The sequence below is a fragment of the Aotus nancymaae genome, unplaced genomic scaffold (assembly GCF_030222135.1).
Source record: "Aotus nancymaae isolate 86718 unplaced genomic scaffold, 86718_ANA_hifiasm-v0.15.2.pri h1tg000108l, whole genome shotgun sequence".
NCBI lineage: Eukaryota > Metazoa > Chordata > Mammalia > Primates > Aotidae > Aotus > Aotus nancymaae.
This window is the reverse complement of record NW_026988523.1, coordinates 7,227,387-7,247,113: the sequence shown is the minus strand read 5'-3', so window position 1 is coordinate 7,247,113 and position 19,727 is coordinate 7,227,387. Positions and strand designations below refer to the sequence as shown.

At 37.8% G+C, this 19,727-nt stretch overlaps 1 protein-coding gene across 6 annotated transcripts in view; it reads right to left on the bottom strand.

The window, feature by feature from the left end:
- RABGAP1L (RAB GTPase activating protein 1 like) overlaps positions 1-19,727 on the bottom strand; it is a 726,923-nt gene that overhangs the window by 271,430 nt on the left and 435,766 nt on the right. For all 6 annotated transcript variants that reach the window (XM_064370670.1, XM_064370668.1, XM_064370669.1 and 3 more), the window contains one exon: positions 13,130-13,204. In XM_064370670.1, the coding sequence (XP_064226740.1) occupies positions 13,130-13,204 (75 nt within the window). The remainder of the gene's footprint in view (positions 1-13,129; positions 13,205-19,727) is intronic.

Here is a 19,727-nt window from a genome sequence, read left to right as displayed (position 1 = left end):
GCAGGTACTGTTCTAGGCTTTAGGGATACAGAGATAAAGGTATAGTGTCTCCCTAAGGGAAGAATAAACAGGCAACTCTACTTGAGGTTCATACGGATGCAGAAGTCCTTGGGTGTTGGAAAGGTAAACATCAGAGACAGTTTTGGAGGAGGCTGAGCTAGATGGCCAAAGAGAAACATTCAGCAATCATCCTCCCTCAAGAACACCAAATTGAACAACTATCCATGCAAGAAAGCAACAAAAATCAGGTGAGTGATCACAGTACCTGGTTTTAGTATGATACAAAGAAAAAGGCACTGAAGGGGGTAAAGTCTTCCATTGTCTACACCACACCTCTCCCATTCCCACAGCACTGTGAAGAGAAAGAATCCATGCACTTGGGAAAGGGAGAGTGCAGGGATTGTGGGGCTTTGCATTGGAACTCACTGCTGTCCTGTCACAACAGAACACAACACAGGGCAGACTTCATCAGGCACTCAAGAAGGAAAGGTTTACACTGGCCCCAGCCAGAGGGGAAGCCTCCCAGTAGACTAAACTACCCTGGAGTCCTGAACAAATCTGAAAAGTGGTCTAGGCCACAAGTACTACAATCTTTAGACAAGTCCTGGTGCTGTTCTGGGCTTAAAGCCAGCGGACTTCGGGTACACAAGATCCAGTGAAACATCACCTAGGGTAGCCAAGGGAGCCAATAGAAAAAATAACAAAAAAGCAAAAGTAGCTATACTTATACCCCTTCCCCAACTCCAGGCAGGGCTTGGGAGATACCCCTTTCCTGCTTGTGGAAAAGAGAGGGAAGAGTAAAGAGGACTTTGTATTGCAACTTGAGTACCAGCTCAGCCACAGTAGCATGAAGCAGAGTCCTGAATCCCCTGAGTCCAGACCCTAGCTCCTGAAGAGCATTTCTAGGTCCATCCTGGGCCAGAAGGAAACCTGCAATCCTGAATGGAAAGACCCTGGGGTCTTGAATAAACATCAGCAGTAGCCAGGCATTAGTCACCAGGTACCATGCTGGCTTCAGGTGTGACCCAGTGCGGTCACAGCCATAGTAGCCCGTCCCAGCTGTGGTGGCCAGTGCTTGTGTCACCCCATTCCCCAACTCCAGGAAGCCTTGCATGAGGAGAAAAAAGCTCCATTTATTTGGAGGAAAGTAAGAGAAGAGAAAAAGAGATTCTAGGAAAGATGGAATTCTCTCAGATCTCATCCAAGCCCACCAAGGTCGTATCTCAGAGTCTGCAAGAGTTGCAGCATTACTTGGCTTGGGGCATCCTCTAGTGCAGATATGACTGCAGTGACTAAAGACTTAGATCACAACACTTAATTCCCTGGGCATAAATAAGCCCAGACTATGAAGATTAGAATAAATAACCTCACTTTTCAATGCCCAGATATCAACGAACGTCCATAAGCATCAAGAACACTCAGGAAAACATGACCTCATCAAATGAACTGAACAAAGTACCAGGGAGCAACCCTGGAGTGAGAGATATGTGACATTTAAGAGAATTCAGAATAGCTATTTTGAGGAAGCTCAATGAACTTCAAGACAACACAGAGAAAAAAATCAGAATCCTATCAGATAAAGTTAACAAAGAGACTGAAATAATAAAAAATAGCAGAAATTCTGAAGTTAAAAAATGCAAACGACAAACTTGAAAATATATCAGTCTCAACAGCAGATGATCAAGCAGAAGAATTAGTGAGCTTGAAGACAGGACATAGGAAAATACATAGAGGATAAATAAGAAAAAAGAATAAAAAGAAATTAGGCATGCTTGCAAGATCTAGAAAATAGCCTCAAAAGGGCAAATCTATGAATTACTGACCGTAAAGAGGACGTAGGGGAAGAGATCAGGGTAGAATACTAGAAAATAAACGGACTGGAATTAAAAAGTGATGCATAGCAGTAGGGCTGCAGCATACCATTATATACCATTTTTATCATACAGATAAAACAGATAATGTAAACGTTCAAGAGCACAGACACCAATAAAAAGTGGTAAAATACTAGAAAGTGATGAATTTTGAGTACTTATTAGTTTGTTTTTAACATGAGTTATTTAAGTTTTTATCATTTAATTTTTAACAATGGCTTTGCTTAACAACAGGTTAGCAGAATTCCTGAAAATTTAACAATTGGACCTCAAAAGCTGGTATAATCTGGCTGTAACATAGCACTGATAGGACCACGATGAGTTAGGACTATATTCTAAGTGCAGTGAGAAATCTGGGAAGAGTTTACAGTAGCGGATCTGATTTTTATTTTTAGTAAGGTCACGTAGCTGCTATACGGAGAAGAGTATAGGGAAAAAGATTATACATACAGTCGGCCCTCCATTTCCACTGGGTTCTGCATCTATGGATACAACTAGTCCCAGATTGAAAATATTTACAATAAACAATAATACAAATAAAATACAACAACTATTTACTTAGCATTTTTATTATATTAGGTATTATAAGTAATCTACAGATGATTCGAAGTATATGAAAGGAAGTGCATAGCTTATATGAGGATACTATGACTATTTTATATAAGGGACTTGGGTCTTTTCAAATTTTGGTATCTGTGGTGGTCCTGGTACCAAGTCTTCAGTAGTTCCCAATACTGAGGGACAACTATATTTTGGTTTAGTAAGAATCTATCACTTTTCTTTTATATAAAGGTATAATCTACAAGAACCTATATTCAATCTTTCCCCTCAAAAGTTTGCCCAGAAACAGATCATGAATATACAAAAGGTGCTGCAGAAGAAAAACATGATTTTGGAATTATACCAATAGATGTGAATTTCAGGTAAGGTTTTAGTTACTCACTGGGTAATCTTGAGCAGGTAACCTCTTTTAATACCTAAGATTTTTTTAATTCTAAAAAATTAGAAATAATAATACCTATGTCACAGGGGTGCTACAAGTATTAAATGAAATATATTTAAGAGACAACATATGCATATTGTTGGCAATCATGAAATGTAAACTTCCCTTCTCTTTCCTTCCTTGAAGACAGAGACTCTGTCTTATACATCAACAACTACCAAAGTGTTTCATACAAAGATACTCAAAAGAATAAATGGATGCATAGGTAAAATTTTTACTCTAAGATCTTTCTACTGTTAAAATTATTTGCTGGAATTTAAGCTCTTAACATGAAGCAGCAAAAATGTGCTGCTTTTCATATGAATGATAGCACCTCTTGTGTATCACTAGGAAGACTGTCCCGCTCCTCCTCCCCATGCTTTTCATGACTCAAATAGTGACAAGCTGCACTTTCAAGGTTCTCCACCTAGTTTTGCACACAAGCTCAGGGTGGATAACTGGGTTGGGGTATACTATATAGCACAGCTCTGCCTTTTAAAATATTACTGATCATTTAAAAGTGATCAAAATGGCACTTTGTTATTTCCCTTTAACCTGAGGAGACCCTTGCTTTCTCTGAATCCCAAAATTCTTTATTGTATACCCTTATAGTTATTTGTGTGCATCTAACCTCTAAACACTACTTTAACATTGTATCCCCTGCTCCACAACTCTTAGCATAGAACTTTAAGTAAATAACAGGTGTTAAATATTTCTTTAAGATAAACTAGCAAAATTCTGAATACATCTGCCCTTTTCATGCAGTCATACCACACAAGTAGGGCAATCTGTTGGTAACTGCCAAAAAAATGTAGAAGGAAAGTATTGGTGTGAAGGCTAGAAGCAAGGGGTGGCCAAATGCAACTATATTAGCACTCCATTTCTTGTAATTGTATCACAAATGCTAAACATAAAAAGCTTTTATATTATCCATATTTTATATTGACTATTAAGCTTGTCCCTAAATTGGCATAAAAAAATCAACCAGGCCAGGTGCAGTGGCTCACACCTGTAATCCCAGCACTTTGGGAGGTTGAGGCAGGTGGACCACGAGGTCAGGAGTTTCAGACCAGCCTGGTCCAACATGGTGAAACCCCGTCTCTATTAAAATACAACAATTAGCTGGGCATGGTGGCGTGCGCTTGTAATCTCAGCTGCTTGGGAGACTGAGGTAGGAGAGTCGCTTTTGAACTTGAACCCAGGAGACAGAGGACGCAGTGAGCCGAGATCGTGCCACTGTACTCCAGCCTGGGTGACAGAGTAAGACTCCTTCTCAAAAAAAAAAAAAAAAAAAAAAGGAAGAAAAAGAAAGAAAATCAACCAAGATCTGAGACTCAACGCTAGGTTGTACTATCAAAACTTCACCTTAGCACATGCAGTTCCTCCACTAGGTAGTACTGTGGTACCTACTTAAAAAAAAAAGCACTAAAATGACTATTTAACTTATTAGAATGATTAATGCTTCAGAGAATAAGATAATTCAAGTTATCACTGATATGCAATTGGTCTAAAGTTACAATTAAAAAGAAATAATTGAACAACATATCTTTAAATAAAATATTAAGATGTTGGAATATGATGATCTTTAATATTGAACGTCCATTTTTGCTGTGTACAGAAACTTTATCATCAGTGTTATTTCATTAAGGAAAAGAGGGGATAAACATTAAAATATTATAATTTAAGATGTCAAAATATCATCCATGGCTTATGAAATACAAAACAAAATACCTGCCTCACATGCATAATTGAGAACTGAGTGATGTAATCACTGTTTGGTAACAAATGTTGATAATGATCTGCCATCTGTCCTAATTGTGACTATCGCTGAATGGAGACAACCTCCAAGCCCTCACTACTTCTTGCCACAATAAACTATAAAACAAAGCAGTGCTAAGATGCACATGAAATCATTTACATCAAGGTATTTTTTGAAGTAAAATTATATTCTGAAAATTTAAAGTAATTCCCATAGTGTAAAACAATTTCCTACTCCACATGATTGTGTTTCACATCTTTTTGGAATGATCTACCTTTCTCCATAAAGGAAATCAACACTGTACTGATATTCTGAATTCTCTTCAACAAAAATAAATGGGCTGGGCACAGTGGCTCACGTCTGTAATCCCAGCACTTTGGGAGGCTGTGTGTGATCACTTGAGGTCAGGAGTTCGAGACCAGGCTGGCCGACATGGTGAAACCCCACCTCTACTAAAAATACAAAAATTAGCCAGGCATGGTGGCATATGCCCGTAATCCCAGCTAGTCGGGAGCTGAGGCAGGAGAATCCCTTGAACCTGGAAGGCAGAGGCTGCAGTGAGCCAAGATCTCAACGCTGCACTTCAGCCTGGGTCACAGAGTGAGACTGTGTCTCAAAAAGAAAAAAAAAAAAAGATGAATGCTAGTGACTATTTTGAAACTCATAAGGTTATTTATCATGTCTTTACTTTTTGTTTACATATTAAAAAGCAAATAGAATGAAAATGTCTAGCAATTTGTCTATTGTTCCTTTAAATCAAATAGCTTAATACATTTAAATTGAATGTCAGTTTATAGGACATAAAATTCTATCACTGTATGATATATTAGTCTCCGATGTGTAATTCATTCAAATTAGTTGGACCAGGGGCCAAAACAAAATTGGCTATGCAAATAATTATTAATTTAAAAATAACAGCAGCAGTTACCATTATTAGACATATTCATTCATGACCCCATTTGATCCTCAGAAAAATCCTGCAAGGTAGGCATTATTTTTATATTTTAAATATAATACTACTGAGGTTCAGAGAAATTAAATGACTTGCCAGTAACTACAGGTCTATTAAGTAAAGTCTGGTTTTAATCTCATGACTGCACTATTTTTGTGCCAGGTACAAAATATATAAGACTCTTTACACTCATTTTAAGGTACTCAATACTCATAAAAACCCTAGAAGGATAACAAGAAACTAAAGCTCAGTTTAAGAAACTTGCCCCAAATTATATAACTTAAAAGGTATTAAACCACAATCCAAATTCATAGTTGTACTTTTCAATATTCCTTGAAAGAGTTCAGCTTCAAAAAGGCAGAGAGACATAAGATAGTAGCTAAATATTTTCAAATAGGTAAAATGTTTGTGTATAGTAGGACACAGGGAGATGCTGGAAAATGGCTCAAAAGCACTTGATTAGAACTCAGAATAGGAAAACGAATGCTTCTTTCATTGAACTAGAAGGAAAAACAATTTGGAAGTATAGGACTTATTTTTTAAATACACTAAAAATCTTGTAGTAAGTATATCACCCAAGATGATGTGATGTACCTGTCTAGCACTCTATCGTTCCATCATCTGATATCAAAACCCCTCCTCCTATAGGAAAACCATTCTATTGTTTAGGAGGGGCTGATGGAGTTCACTGTCTGCACTGAGCTGGACTAAAGACCTGGGCTGTGACAATTAGAATACCCTACCCAACCAGGCCAGAATCCAACAGGAGGAAAAATAGAGGGAGTTGTCATTTTAAATAAATGCAGGAGCTATAGCAAAAGACAGTCCCTTCTAAATGAGGTAGCAAAAAATAGTCCCTTTTAAATAAAGTTGCCCAGATCATATGAATCCAGGCCAGCCAACAGTCATTTTGCTCACATTTTTGTCTACTAACATAATTAAGGCAATAAAATTCAAGAGAAGCAGAGATACAGATTCCTGATGACAAAATATGAACTCTGGAGTGCAACCAGGTGAAAAATCATATCTGACTCTAGATTTTAAGTCAACTCCGTCACATGCAGCAGAAAGAATCTTGAATGTAATACCACAAATATTTAACTTTTATATATACATATATATGACAGAGGCTTCAAAATGAAATCTCTATCTTGTCACCTTAGACTCTGGAATCGTTAGTAGGCAGTTCTGCTTATTAACATACATTGGTTAAATCTTATCCCAAACCTATCTTTTTGGAGAGGTATGTTTAAAAATTTATAATTTTTAATATTACTTTGCTCCGAAATACAACAAACAGAAAAATACATAAAAGTTAGATGTACATTTTAATTAATAATTGATTATAAACTAAAAAAAGTATAAAGGATGCATCTAACCACAATCTAGGTTAAGAAAGAGAATATTGTCAATAGCCCTGAAAATCCCTGTGTCTCTTTTCAGTCATGAATCCCAGTTTCTCCCTAGAGAAATCACTTTCCTAACAGTTAGTTATCACTTCGTTGGTGTTCTGTTTTTCCACCTATGTAGCATCCTAAAAATAGAGTTTAGTTTTGCCTGTTACTGAACTTTATGTAAAATGGAATCATACCAAATATAATGCTGTACTTTGCTTTTCTTAAAACCAAATCTTACGTTTACATGATTCATTTATATTAACCAATGTAGCGTAAAACATTCATTTCCATTGCTGTGTGGCATTTATACTCTAAGAAAACCATGATTTAGCCATCTTACTGTCTACTTACAGTTCTAACGTTGGACATTTTAGTAGTGGACATCTGAGTTGCTTCAGTGTTTTGACTGTTAAAAACACTGTTAGGGGCTGGGCGCGGTGGCTCAAGCCTATAATCCCAGCACTTTGGGAGGCCGAGGCGGGCGGATCACGAGGTCAAGAGATCGAGACCATCCTGGTCAACATGGTGAAACCCCGTCTCTACTAATACAAAAAATTAGCTGGGCATGGTGGCGCGTGCCTGTAATCCCAGCTACTCAGGAGGCTGAGGCAGGAGAATTGCCTGAACCCAGGAGGCGGAGGTTGCGGTGAGCCGAGATCGCGCCATTGCACTCCAGCCTGGGTAACAATAGCAAAACTCCGTCTCAAAAAAAAAAAAACAAAAAAAAAACACTATTAGGACAAAAATGATACATGTATTTTGACATACAAGCGCATACATTTGACTAAGATATATCTAGGAGTAAAACTTCTTGGTGTGCGTATCTTTATTATACAAAGCCAAACCGGTTTCCAAAGGAACTGCGCCTAGTCATAGTTTTCTTAAAAAAACTCAGTAGTTTAAAACATGCTAGATTATTCAAACATAATTCTACTTCCAGTTGGAAGGCTTCTATAAATGCTAATATTAGTTTACATACAGTAATTTAATCTTAAAAATGAACATAATCTTCTGAATGTCTAAAAAGGTACATGTTCAATTAAAAAATTTAAAACTACTTTACAATAAATATGATAGAAAAATATATTGGGTTATAAATTATCTAAAATATTTTATATAATTTTTAGAATAAGTGAAATATAATCAGGTCATAATTTATTATGCCTCTAAGAGGTAAAGACTAATGTTATGATTATGAAATTACAAATTATTATTGCATATTTGATTTCAAAGGCAGTTGAACATTATAATGGTTGCAGGCAATCTGTACTACAACATTCTCCAACTGTAAATGACAAATTTCTCATAATTTCATAAATGGATATAAGAGTCTACCGTGATAAACGTTTAATTCTTCCACTGCCTAAACTATTACATGTTACAAAGCTATTGTCAAAGCATCTAGAAATTTCCAAGTACAAGGAGAGGCTAATTATTTCTTTAAACTACTTAGACATGAAAAAATCCTAAAAATTCAAAACTGTTTTTGAACATACTTTCATTTTTGGTCTTTCTTCCTTCTCAGGCAATGAACGTGAAATATAAATGACCATGAGTGAGGAAAGGACAGCAACCCAAAAAGAAGCAGGCTCTGACAATGATTAATACGGAGCTGACAAAGGATGTCTGGCAGCAAAAAGAGGAAGCAATAGCTTATGTAACTGATAGCAAATTAGTAAGACTCTAATAATATATCTCCCTGGAACCTGAGACACTGTGTTTGATGAATTGTTTAAACCAGTCCGCATTCTTCTATAAACCAGGGAGATGAAAATATAGTAAAAAATAAATTACAGTTAACTTCTGTTATTCGAATTGGTTGAAAGAATGGGTTGGTCAGTAAATGGAATATGCTAATTAACAGAATTTTCAAACATACTGCCAATTAAAAATTAGAATATAATATGTTTTTCACTAACACCATGCTGAATATCAGTTCATCTTTCCTTAAGGATTCTAAAAGGATTTCTATATTTCAAGTAATTCTTATAAGCCATGACAACACTGACTAATTCTATTAAGGCAGAAAGTGTGAGAAACTAGACTGAATTTCTGTTCCTCTTGTAACTTATACACTGGAAGCTATCTTGTTGAACTTCACAAAGGCTGACTCACCACATGGCCTTATAACAGTAGAGTACATAATGTAGGAAAAAAATTCTGGGTATTTGAGCTCTCTAGTTATTTGAATCTCTTTCTTTCTTTGGGGGTGGGGGTGGGGAGGGTGTTTCCAAACAATTATGAACTTAAAATTAACCCAAACTTCTGTCAAATCTCAAAGCAGATTTCTCAGAGGGATATTCTTCTCACTGAACATTAATAAATATAATATGTTAAATAGGGCTACAGGTAAAAAATGCTAAACTGTGGTATATTCAAAGATGACTTTGTGGCCGGGCTCGGTGACTCATGCCTGTAATCCCAGCATTTTGGGAGGCCGAGGTAGGCAGATCATGAGGTCAAGAGATCGAGACCATCCTGGCCAACATGGTGAAACCCTGTCTCTACTTAAAAAAAAAAAAAAAAAAAGTTAACTGGGTGTGGTGGCATGCACCTGTAGTCTCAGCTACTTAGGAGTCTGAGGCAGGAGAATCACTTGAACCCAGGAGGTGGAAGATGCAGTGAGCTGAGATCGCACCACTGCACTCCTGCCCGGTGACAGAGCAAGACTCCCTCAAAAAAAAATAAAAAGATTACTTTGTTCAAACCAAAGTTTCATCACCGATGTCTCGAACATCAGCTTCTCATGCAAGTAATTATAGAGGCTTCCTTTGGAAAAAAGATGGCTCTGAACCTTGATGAAAACATTCATGTCATCAGATATGGTCTCTAGCCTCTTAGGGTAAGGACCTGACTATTCTAGATTCTATTGGGTTTAGAAGGGGAACAAGGGCCCCTGAGAATTTGTGACTATAAAGTAATTGACCATCACAGGGAGATCTAAATTGGTGAGATGTAGAGATATCAAAGAAAGAAGAATAACAAAGAGAAGATAGAAACTATCATAAACAGATAATAATGCAACAGAGGGAAAAAGATCATCATCCTCAAAGTGAGATAAAGTAAAAATCATAACAGAGCTATTATAATTAGAATTAGGTTTTCAGAATTAGGACCATGAATCTAATATAATTGCTCTTCACTTCCAGAATGCTAAACCTCAAAAAAAAAATGCTGTCCTTTTAAACCTCCTGGCCTCTCTGTTACATTTGACACTATTCACTGCTTCCTCCCTACTGAGAATCTGAACTTCTTTAAGGATTCTACTTCATCATCAGTCCTTCAAATGTTTGCTGTTCCTGGGATTTAATCTTCTTACTTTATTCATTCTTCTAGATGATCTGATATACTCTCATGACTTCAGCTTTAATTTCTCCTCCAACATTAATTGCCAGTATGCAAGTGGCTGTTGAACGCCTCCACCTAGATATACCAGGAATATCCTGAACTCAAATAATTAGAAATAAAACTCATCATCGGCTGGGTGTGGTGGCTCCTGCCTGCAATCCCAGCACTTTGGAGGCCAAGGTGGGCGGAACACTTGAGGTCAGGAGTTCAAGACCACCCTGGCTAACATGGTGAGCCCTCATCTACTACAAATACAAAAATTAGCCAGGTGAGGTCGCTGGTGCCTGTAATCCCAGCTACTCAGGAGGCTGAGGAAGGGTAATCACTTGAAGCTGAGAGGTGGAGGTTGTGGTGAGCCAAGATCGGCCACTGCACTCCAGCCTGAATGACAGAGAGAGACTCCATCTCAAAAAAAGAAAAAAAAAACCAAACTCATCAACTCCTAAACATTTTCCTTCATTCAATCTCAAAAGATATATTTTCTTTTCTTTCGTTCTTTCTTTTTTGTTTGAGTCTCGCTCTGTCGCCAGGTGCCAGGCTGGAGTGCAGTGGTGCGATCTCAGCTTACTGCAACCTCTGCCAACCAGGTTCAAGCAATTCTCCTGCCTCAGCTTCCCAAGTAGCTGGGACTACAGGCTCACACCACCATGCACAGATAATTTTTGTATTTTAGTAGAGATGGGGTTTCACTATGTTGGCCAGATGGCCTCGATCTATTGACCTTGTGATCTGCCCGCCTCGGCCTCCCAAAGTGCTGGGATTACAGGTGTCAGCCACTGCACCCGTCCCTATATTTTCTATCTCAACTCAAAATACAACCATTCATCCAGTCACCAAAGCTAGGAAACTAGATATGTCACCTTTGACTTCTCCTTTGCCAATCCATCCATAAAACCTAACAGTTTTGCTCCCTGAATATTTCTTAATTCTGCTTTTCTCTGGGTTCTCATTTAAATTGATATTTTCTTTTCCTGTTTATTTTATTTTATTTCATTTTATTTGAGACAGGGTCTCCTTCTGTTCCCCAGGCTGGACTGCAGTGGTACAATCAAGGTCCACTGCAGCCTCGACCTCCCAGGCTCAAGTGATCCTCCTGCCTCAGCCTCCCAGGTAGCTACCACTACAGGTGTTCACCAACACACCCAGATGCCTTTTTTTGTGTGTATGGTAGAGATGGGGGTCTCGTTATGTTGCCTAGGTTGGTTTCAAATTCCTGGGCTCAAGTGATCCTCCTGTGTCAACCTCTCAAAGTGTTGGGATTACAAGTGTGAGCCACTGCGCCCAGCCGATGATGAGGTTTGTTTCTAATTATTTGAGTTCAGGATATTCCTGGTACATCTAGGTGGAGATGTTCAGCAGCCAGTTGCATACTGGAGATTAATGCTGGAGGAGAAATTATTGATTTTTTCTCCATATTCATATTTTCTACCTGGTCTCTCTGCTGCTGTCTGTTTCTTTAATTCTGCCCTTTACACAGGTATGAAATGAATTGATCTAAAATGATCATATGACTCTATTATTCCCTTGCTCCAAACTGATCAATGGTTCCTCACTAGCTCTAGAATAAAGCCTGCGTTTTTGGCCGGGCTCCATGGTTCACGTTTGTAATCTCAGCACTTTGGGAGGCTGAGGCAGGCAGATCACAAGGTCAAGAGATTGCGACCATCCTGGCTAACATGGTGAAATCCCATCTCTACTAAAAAATACAAAAATTAGCTGGGCGTGGTGGCATGCGCCTGTAGTCCCAGCTACTCGGGAAGCTGAGGCAGGAGAATTGCCTGAACCCAGGAGGCGTTGGTTGCAGTGAGCGGAGATCGCATAACTGTGCTACAGCCTGGCGCCAGAGCGAGACTCTGTCTCAAAGAAAAAAAAGCCTGCATTTTGACATGATTACAAAGTCTTCACAATTTCCCATCTTACCATGTTTACCTCATACCACTCCCTGTGTACAACTGCTATAGTAAACTGTAATTTCATATTGTTCCCTTTGTCCCTTTGTATACTGGGCGCTATCGTATTTCCACATTTTCTCATATTGTGACTTTTGTCAATAATTCTTTAGTCCCTCCCTTTCCCCTCTCAACCTTCCCCAATCTCATTTATGTCTTGACAAAGCTGCCGCCCCCTCCAGAAAGTATTTTCTGAAAGTTCTGGCAGAGCTTGCTTGGGTAATTCTCCTCTCTATTCTCTTTACCTGTGTATCACTTTCCCTTAACATACTGTAAGTTATTTAATGAGTATGTATTATTTTTGTCATCAGAAAAATAAAGACACATAAGAGAATAAAAATATTAAGTACATGCCTACATTATCTGTGCCCCATCCTGGACTATGAGGTCTTTGAGAACACAAATTATAAATGATCATCTTTATAACCCCACTTCCTAGCCCAGTACCTGACAATTGATGTTCAATAAATGATCTGTCAAATGAAGGTGACTGACAGGAAAGAGGATATATAAAAATACATGACAGAAATGATAAAGGACTTCCTTGTCACAGTACAGTGCGTCATAATGGTCCAGGTCCTGATATTTGTGCAGTTACATCGACTTCTTTAATTCCAGAGGATCTTAGTTAAAAATAAATCCAATTAAGCAATTTATCCTTTTCCAGTCAACAAAATTAATTTTATTGAGAAGCTGTCCTATTCTTGACACCAGATCTCTTGCTTTATCACCCAACATATCATTTTTAAAATGATATGCCATGTGTAATCTCCATCAGGTAAATGGGAAATAAGAAGGAAGAACAAAGGGAGTAGAAAGTAAAATAAACTTGGCAGCACTGTGCTATTTTATCACATGGACTGTTACTTACATGCAGCAGTAATACAGCAGCAAGAAAAGACTGCCCTTGACAGTACCCAATGTCTTCATCATACACAGAGTAGGCCTAGAGAAGAGATAAAAAGAAAGAAACATTGTAAACAGTCACAGATTTAACTTAAATGTTTGCTCATACCAGGCTCCTGCCTGTTCCTGTCCCTGGGCTGTCCACCACAGTTCCACTGATCTTTCAACTTGCATGTGTGTACCATTAGCACAGGGAGATCCCCAAAAGACTGTAAATTTCCTAAAGCAGCTCTGTGTCCCTTTATCCCAGGTTCCCCTTTAGAATTTTGAAATAAAGAGATGTTCAGAGGACCTAAGTTAATTTAAAAAGATCGGGCACAGTGGCTCACGCCTGTTAATCCCAGCACTTTGGGAGGCCAAGGCAGGCGTAACACCTGAGGTCAGGAGTTCTAGACCAACCTGACCAACATGGTGAAACTAGTCTCTACTAAAAATACAAAAATTAGCCAGGAATAGTGGTGGGTGCCTGTAATCCCAGCTACTCAGGAGGCTGAGGCAGGAGAATCGCTTGAACCTGGGAGGTGGAGGTTGCAGTGAGCCGATATCAGGCCATTGCACTCCAGCCTGGGCGACAGAGTGAGACTTTATCTCAAAAAAAAAAAAAAAAAAAAGATGTTCTCTAACAAGATAAAGAGGCTGCTATGTGGGAGTGCAAGAATAGGTCAAACTTCTAAAACATTCCCATTCAGCTTCTTGGTACTGCTAATATAACTGACATATTTGCCAATTTACTTACTATTGATTAACAGTGGCAAAGTTCACCAGTTTTAACTCTGACATGTGTTTCTCCAATTTCTAATGTAAATATTTAACTGTCATGATTTTTTCAGTACAGATTGAAGAGCAATGCTGAGAACAGACAATACTAATGCAGACCTCCTTTTTATTTAACAGGAGCTTGATATTTACATAAGGCAATTTGCCATTTGTTAGATAAACTGTTTCACCTATAACCTATAATGAACTTCTGCCAACATGAGGCTAAAACACATAAATTAGACTTTGGATGATAATTTTTGGCAGCAGTAGCCCTTAAATGGGTATGTCAAAGGAACAACCAAGTAAAAAATATGTGGAATAAATTTGTTTACAAACTAAAAAGAGATCTATTCTCACATAAGCTGGGAGACGCAAAGAGATACCAAGGAAAGCCTAGTTTTAAGTAATGCCACAATAAACTGAGTAAAAAGAGGTCATAGAATGACAAGACACTAGTTGTTTAAAAGAAATTACAGTAACATTTAAAGAAAGATTAATATAGTATACACTGTAAGAATACAAGTGGCTTTCAAAGAATTCTCTGCATTAATTTCTCTGTTAAATAACTAACGTTTATTTATTAGTAACTACTACTCTACTGTTCCATTTATTTACATATATTAATTGACTTAATCATTATAACACCCCTCTGGGAATAAGTACTCTTATTATCCTCATTTTATAGATAAAGAAGCTAAGGCCAGCTGAGCTCGGTGGCTCACGCCTGTAATCCCAGTACTTTGGGAGGCTGAGGCCGGCAGATCACAAGGTCAAGAGATCGAGATCATCCTGGCCAACATGGTGAAACCCCGTCTCTACTGAAAATATAAAAATTAGCCTGTAATCCCAGCTACTGGAGACGCTGAGGCGGAAGAATCACTTGAACCCGGGAGGTGAAGGTTGCAGTGAGTGGAGATGTCGCCACTGCACTCCAGCCTAGCGACAGAGAGAGATTTTGTCTCAAAAAAATAAAAATAAAAAAGAAAGAAAGCAAGCTAAGGCCAAGCGCAGTCGCTTATGCCTGTAATCCAAGCACTTTGGAAGGCCAAGGTGGGCAGATTATCTGAGGTCAGGAGATCAAGACCAGCCTGGCTAACCATGGCCAACATGGTAAAACCCCATCTCTACTAAAAATACAAAAATTAGCTGGGCATGGTGGTGCATGTCTGTAATCCCAGCTACTCAGGAAGCTGAGGCAGGAGAATTGCTTGAACCCAGGAGGCAGAGGTTACAGTGAGTCGAGATCATGCCACTGCAATCCATCCTGCGTGACACAGCGAGACTCTGTCTCAGAAAAGAAAAGAAATGAAACAAAATGAAATGAAGACACTAAAAAATGAAATACTTAGTTCAAGATAGGTTAAATAATTTGTTCCAGTTAGAATGCAGCAGAGGTAGAATTCAAACTCTGGCAGTCCAGCTCCAGAGTCCAGGCATTTAGCCACTGTCACTATTTGGTCTCTGGATCTCATAACAGTCGGGTGAATGAGTATAAAAACCTAACTATAAAAGGCCAATTTTTATTTTTAATCTGTATTTAATAAATATTCATAAACTAATCAGAGAAATGACTTTAGTTAAAGTATGCAGAGAAATAACCATCATCACAAAATTCACTAGAGTGGTTTACTCTGGTAGGGAATGATTGGATCTAAGAGGAGCGCTTGAAAGGTATTAAAAAATATTGGTAGTATTGCCTATATTGTAGGTTCAAGGATGTTACTTCTGCTATTGTTTTTTCAAATAATAAATTATTTTTATTCATTTGAATGTATATTACACAATTTTAAAAATTAGTTAAAATATTTTTAAAATTACTCATTAGTAATTCATCTATTCAATGGTGTGTGTTAAGACTTCAATTTGGGTGATTTCTCCAGAATACAAGACACATCTCAAGCCTTCATTGGAGTTTAAGATTAAAATAGTGAAGTAGATAACAAATGACAACTATTTTTCGGGATAATTGTACAAATTATACAAACTGTACAAACTGACCTTGTACAAATATATACAGTCAATTCCCATTGTTCTTAGTAGTTACATTCTATAAAGGTGCCCCAACACTGAATAAGCAAATACTGAATTACTGCCCCTACGGGACAATAGAGGGTTGGGCTCCTGAGAACCCCTGGTCACAACATTTTCAGCAACCAATCAATACACAAAGTTGTTTTAAGTGTATTTCTGTTTAAAGATACCTTATTTAATATATATTGTTGATTCATGAATACTGAACTCATGGCCAACATTACTGTAACTCACACCTCAATGAATCTTATGTAATGTGTATTTTCTCTGCAAGGCACATCACAGCCTCCTAGTCCCTAGAAACATGGGACAGCATTTCAGAACTACACCTAGGGACCACTTCAAACAGAAAAATCACCAAGAAGCACAAAAAAAATACAAAAAGCATGGCAATAAGTATATTGCAAAAGAATACTTGTTTACAGTATAAGAGATGAAATAAGAAGGGAGAGCATCCACTTGTTCCGCCTGAGCTTGAAATGTGTGCATCAGGTGACTCAAATTTTTTGACACTGCATATTCACGTATCAGTGAATAACTACAAAAGTATTGAGAGTATTGATTTTGTGGTTACAAATATATCTTAGCAAGTAGGTGAATTTGCAAATACCGAATCAGTAAATAATGAGGATCAACTATGTGTGTGTGTATGTGAGTATATATACATATGTACACAGGCATTCCACCCTTAATGACTGGCATATGTTCTGAGAAACGTGCCATTAGGCAATGTTGTTGTGTGAACATCATAAAGAGTATTTATATAAACTCAGATGATACAGCTTATTATGCACGTAGCCTATACTGTAAAGCCTATTGCTTCCGAGCTATAAACTTGTACAGCATGTTAGGGTACATGCTATTCATCCTATGGACTGAATAGCAGGCAATTCTTTACTGCGTTGCTACAGGACACAATGTATGTGCTACAGTTTTATACAACAGTATGATAATTATTTGCGTATCTAAAAAATGTGGTATAAAAGATTAAAAATGGCGTACCTGTATAGGGCACTTACTGACAATGCAGCTGGCAGGACTGGAAGTTGCTCTGGATGAGTCAGTGAGTGACAGTGGGTGAATGTGAAGCCCTGGAACATTACTGTATACCACTGTAGCCTTTATAAACACTGTACACTAGGCTACAATGAATCAATTTAAAAATATCATTCTTAGATGACAAATTAATCTTAGCTTCTGTAACTTATTTTATAAACTTTTACTTTTTGAAACCCGTTAACTTTTGTAATAATACCTTGCGTAAAACTACACTGTACAGCTATACAGAAATATTTTAATATTTTCTTTCTTTATATCCTTGTTCTATAAGATTTTTCTAATTAAAATTTTTTCATTTATTTGTTTTTACTTTTTAAGCTGTTTTATTAAAAATGAAGACACAAACACCCACATTAGCCTAAGCCTATACAGGGTCAGGATCATCAATATCACCGTCTTCCACCTTCACATCTTGTCCCACTGACGGTCTTCAGGAACAAAAATATGCACGGAGATATTATCTCCAGTGATAACAATGTCTTCTTGGCCAGGCCAAGAAGGTGCCTCACACCTGTAATTCCAGCACTTTGGGAGGCCGAGGCGGGTGGATCACTTGAGGTCAGCAGTTCAAGACCAGCCTGACTAACATGGTGAAACCCTGTCTCTACTAAAAATACAAAAGTTAGCTGGGCATGGTAGTGCATGTCTGTAATCCCAGCTACTTGGGAGGCTGAAGCAGGAGAATTTTGCATTAACCCAGGAGGCGGAGGTTGCAGTGAGCCAAGATTGCGCCATTGCACTCCAGCCTGGGCAACAGAGACAACCTCTGTCTCAAAAAAAAAAAAAAAATGCCTTCTTCTGGATACCTCCTGACAGACCTAACTCAGGTTGTTTTATGGTTATTTTACAAGTAGAAGAAATACATCCTAAGATAACAATTAAAAACTACGGTATAGTAAGTACATAAACTAGTAATATAGTTGTTTATTGTCCTTATCAAGTATTATTTACTGTACGTAATTGTATATACTATACTTTTATACAGCTGGCAGCACAGTAGGTTTTATAGCAGCATCACCACAAATAGGTGAGTAATGTGTTGCACTAGGATGCTATGATGTCACTGGGTGATAGGAGTTCTTCAGCTCCACTATAATCTTACGGGACCACCATTGCATACACAGTCCATTGTTGCCTGAAATGTTGTTAAGGGATGCATGATGGTATATCTTACTAGGTACACACACACACACACACACACACACACACACACACACAACAATACCCAGAACTAAACAGAAAGAGTTTATTGCTGTATTAGCCTATAAAAATCATAACAAAGTATTTTTAAATAATAAAACCCAAATTGCTATTGATTATAATAATGAATTATTAGTTTTAGGAAGGGCCACAAGCATTGGAAAAATTAAGTCAATAAAATATTAATGTAGGTATATTCCCAGACTACAATTTTACATTTAAAAATTTGGTTCTAAATAAATATTTTTATTAAAATTTTTCAGTACTCAATATTCCTCATGTTCTTTTTTCCTCAAACCTTTAGAACCATTACCAATTACATGTTTTCTTATTACTTTAGTATTCAGTACAGATAGTCCACAGTAATGAACAGATCATTTTCTAAAAGTTCTTTACCAGTTTTTCTTTGAAACTCAGCATGTATTTCCCCATAAAATCAATATGGTTATGAGGTTCTTAGAATAGACTAGATCATAAAATTAGCCCCTAAATATACAGCCCAGAACAGTAACTTGTTGATAGTACTTTAAAATCACCGTTTGTTAAAAAATTTACTTAAAAGTTTTCTAATGGTAGTTCTGAATGCCAAACATCTCAAATTCCAGCTCTGCCACTTACTAGAATCACTTGACTTCCCTAAACTTTCATTTCTTTCGCTGAGGCAACACATATTTATTATCTACCACGTGGAAGACTAGGGTAAGCAATGAACAAAACGGACCAAAAAATTGCTCTCATATAGCTTATTTTCTAGTGGAAGATGATAGACAATGGCCATAATAAAGAAATAATTTATACAGTATCTTTGAAGGAATAAGTGAAATGTTGATAAAGTAGAAAAAAGCGCTGAAAAATGCTGGGCTGAAAAGAGGTTCCAATTTAAAACAGAGTGGTTAAGGCAGGCCATATTGAGAAAGTAACACTCGAGCAAGGCATTGAGAGAGGTAAAAAGCAAGCCGTGTAGATTTCTGGGATAAGAGTGTTCCAGGCAGAGGGAACAGCCAGAGCAAGGGTTCTGAAGTGTGAGCAAGCCTGGCAGTGTGGCTGGGACAGAAGGCATGACAGACAGAATACTCATACATGGAGTTTACAGCCTGGTAAATCACTGTAAGAATGTTGCCTTTTATACTAAATGAAAAACAAAGCCACTGGAAGCAGGGTGACTGGGTAGCAGATATGTTAGTTGAGACCAGGGTAGTTATAGTGAAATGGGGAGAAATAATTAGATTCTGTCTATGTTTTGAAGGTGGAGTCAATAAGGTTTCCTAAAAAATTGGTTGTGTGGTGCTGGGCAAGGGAATCGTGTACAACCTGCTGACCATTCCATGGTTGCAAAAGAATATGCCTTAGGCCTGGAATATTTTCTTTTATGAATATCAGGATCCGTCACAGCCTGTGCTGGGATTATTATTGCCTTGTTTAGGAATATCTCTCCCTGTTCTGAGTTTGATTTATACTTCTTTGTTCTGCTTAAGTGTGTGTCATATGGCACCTGGCTTACCCCACTGCTACCT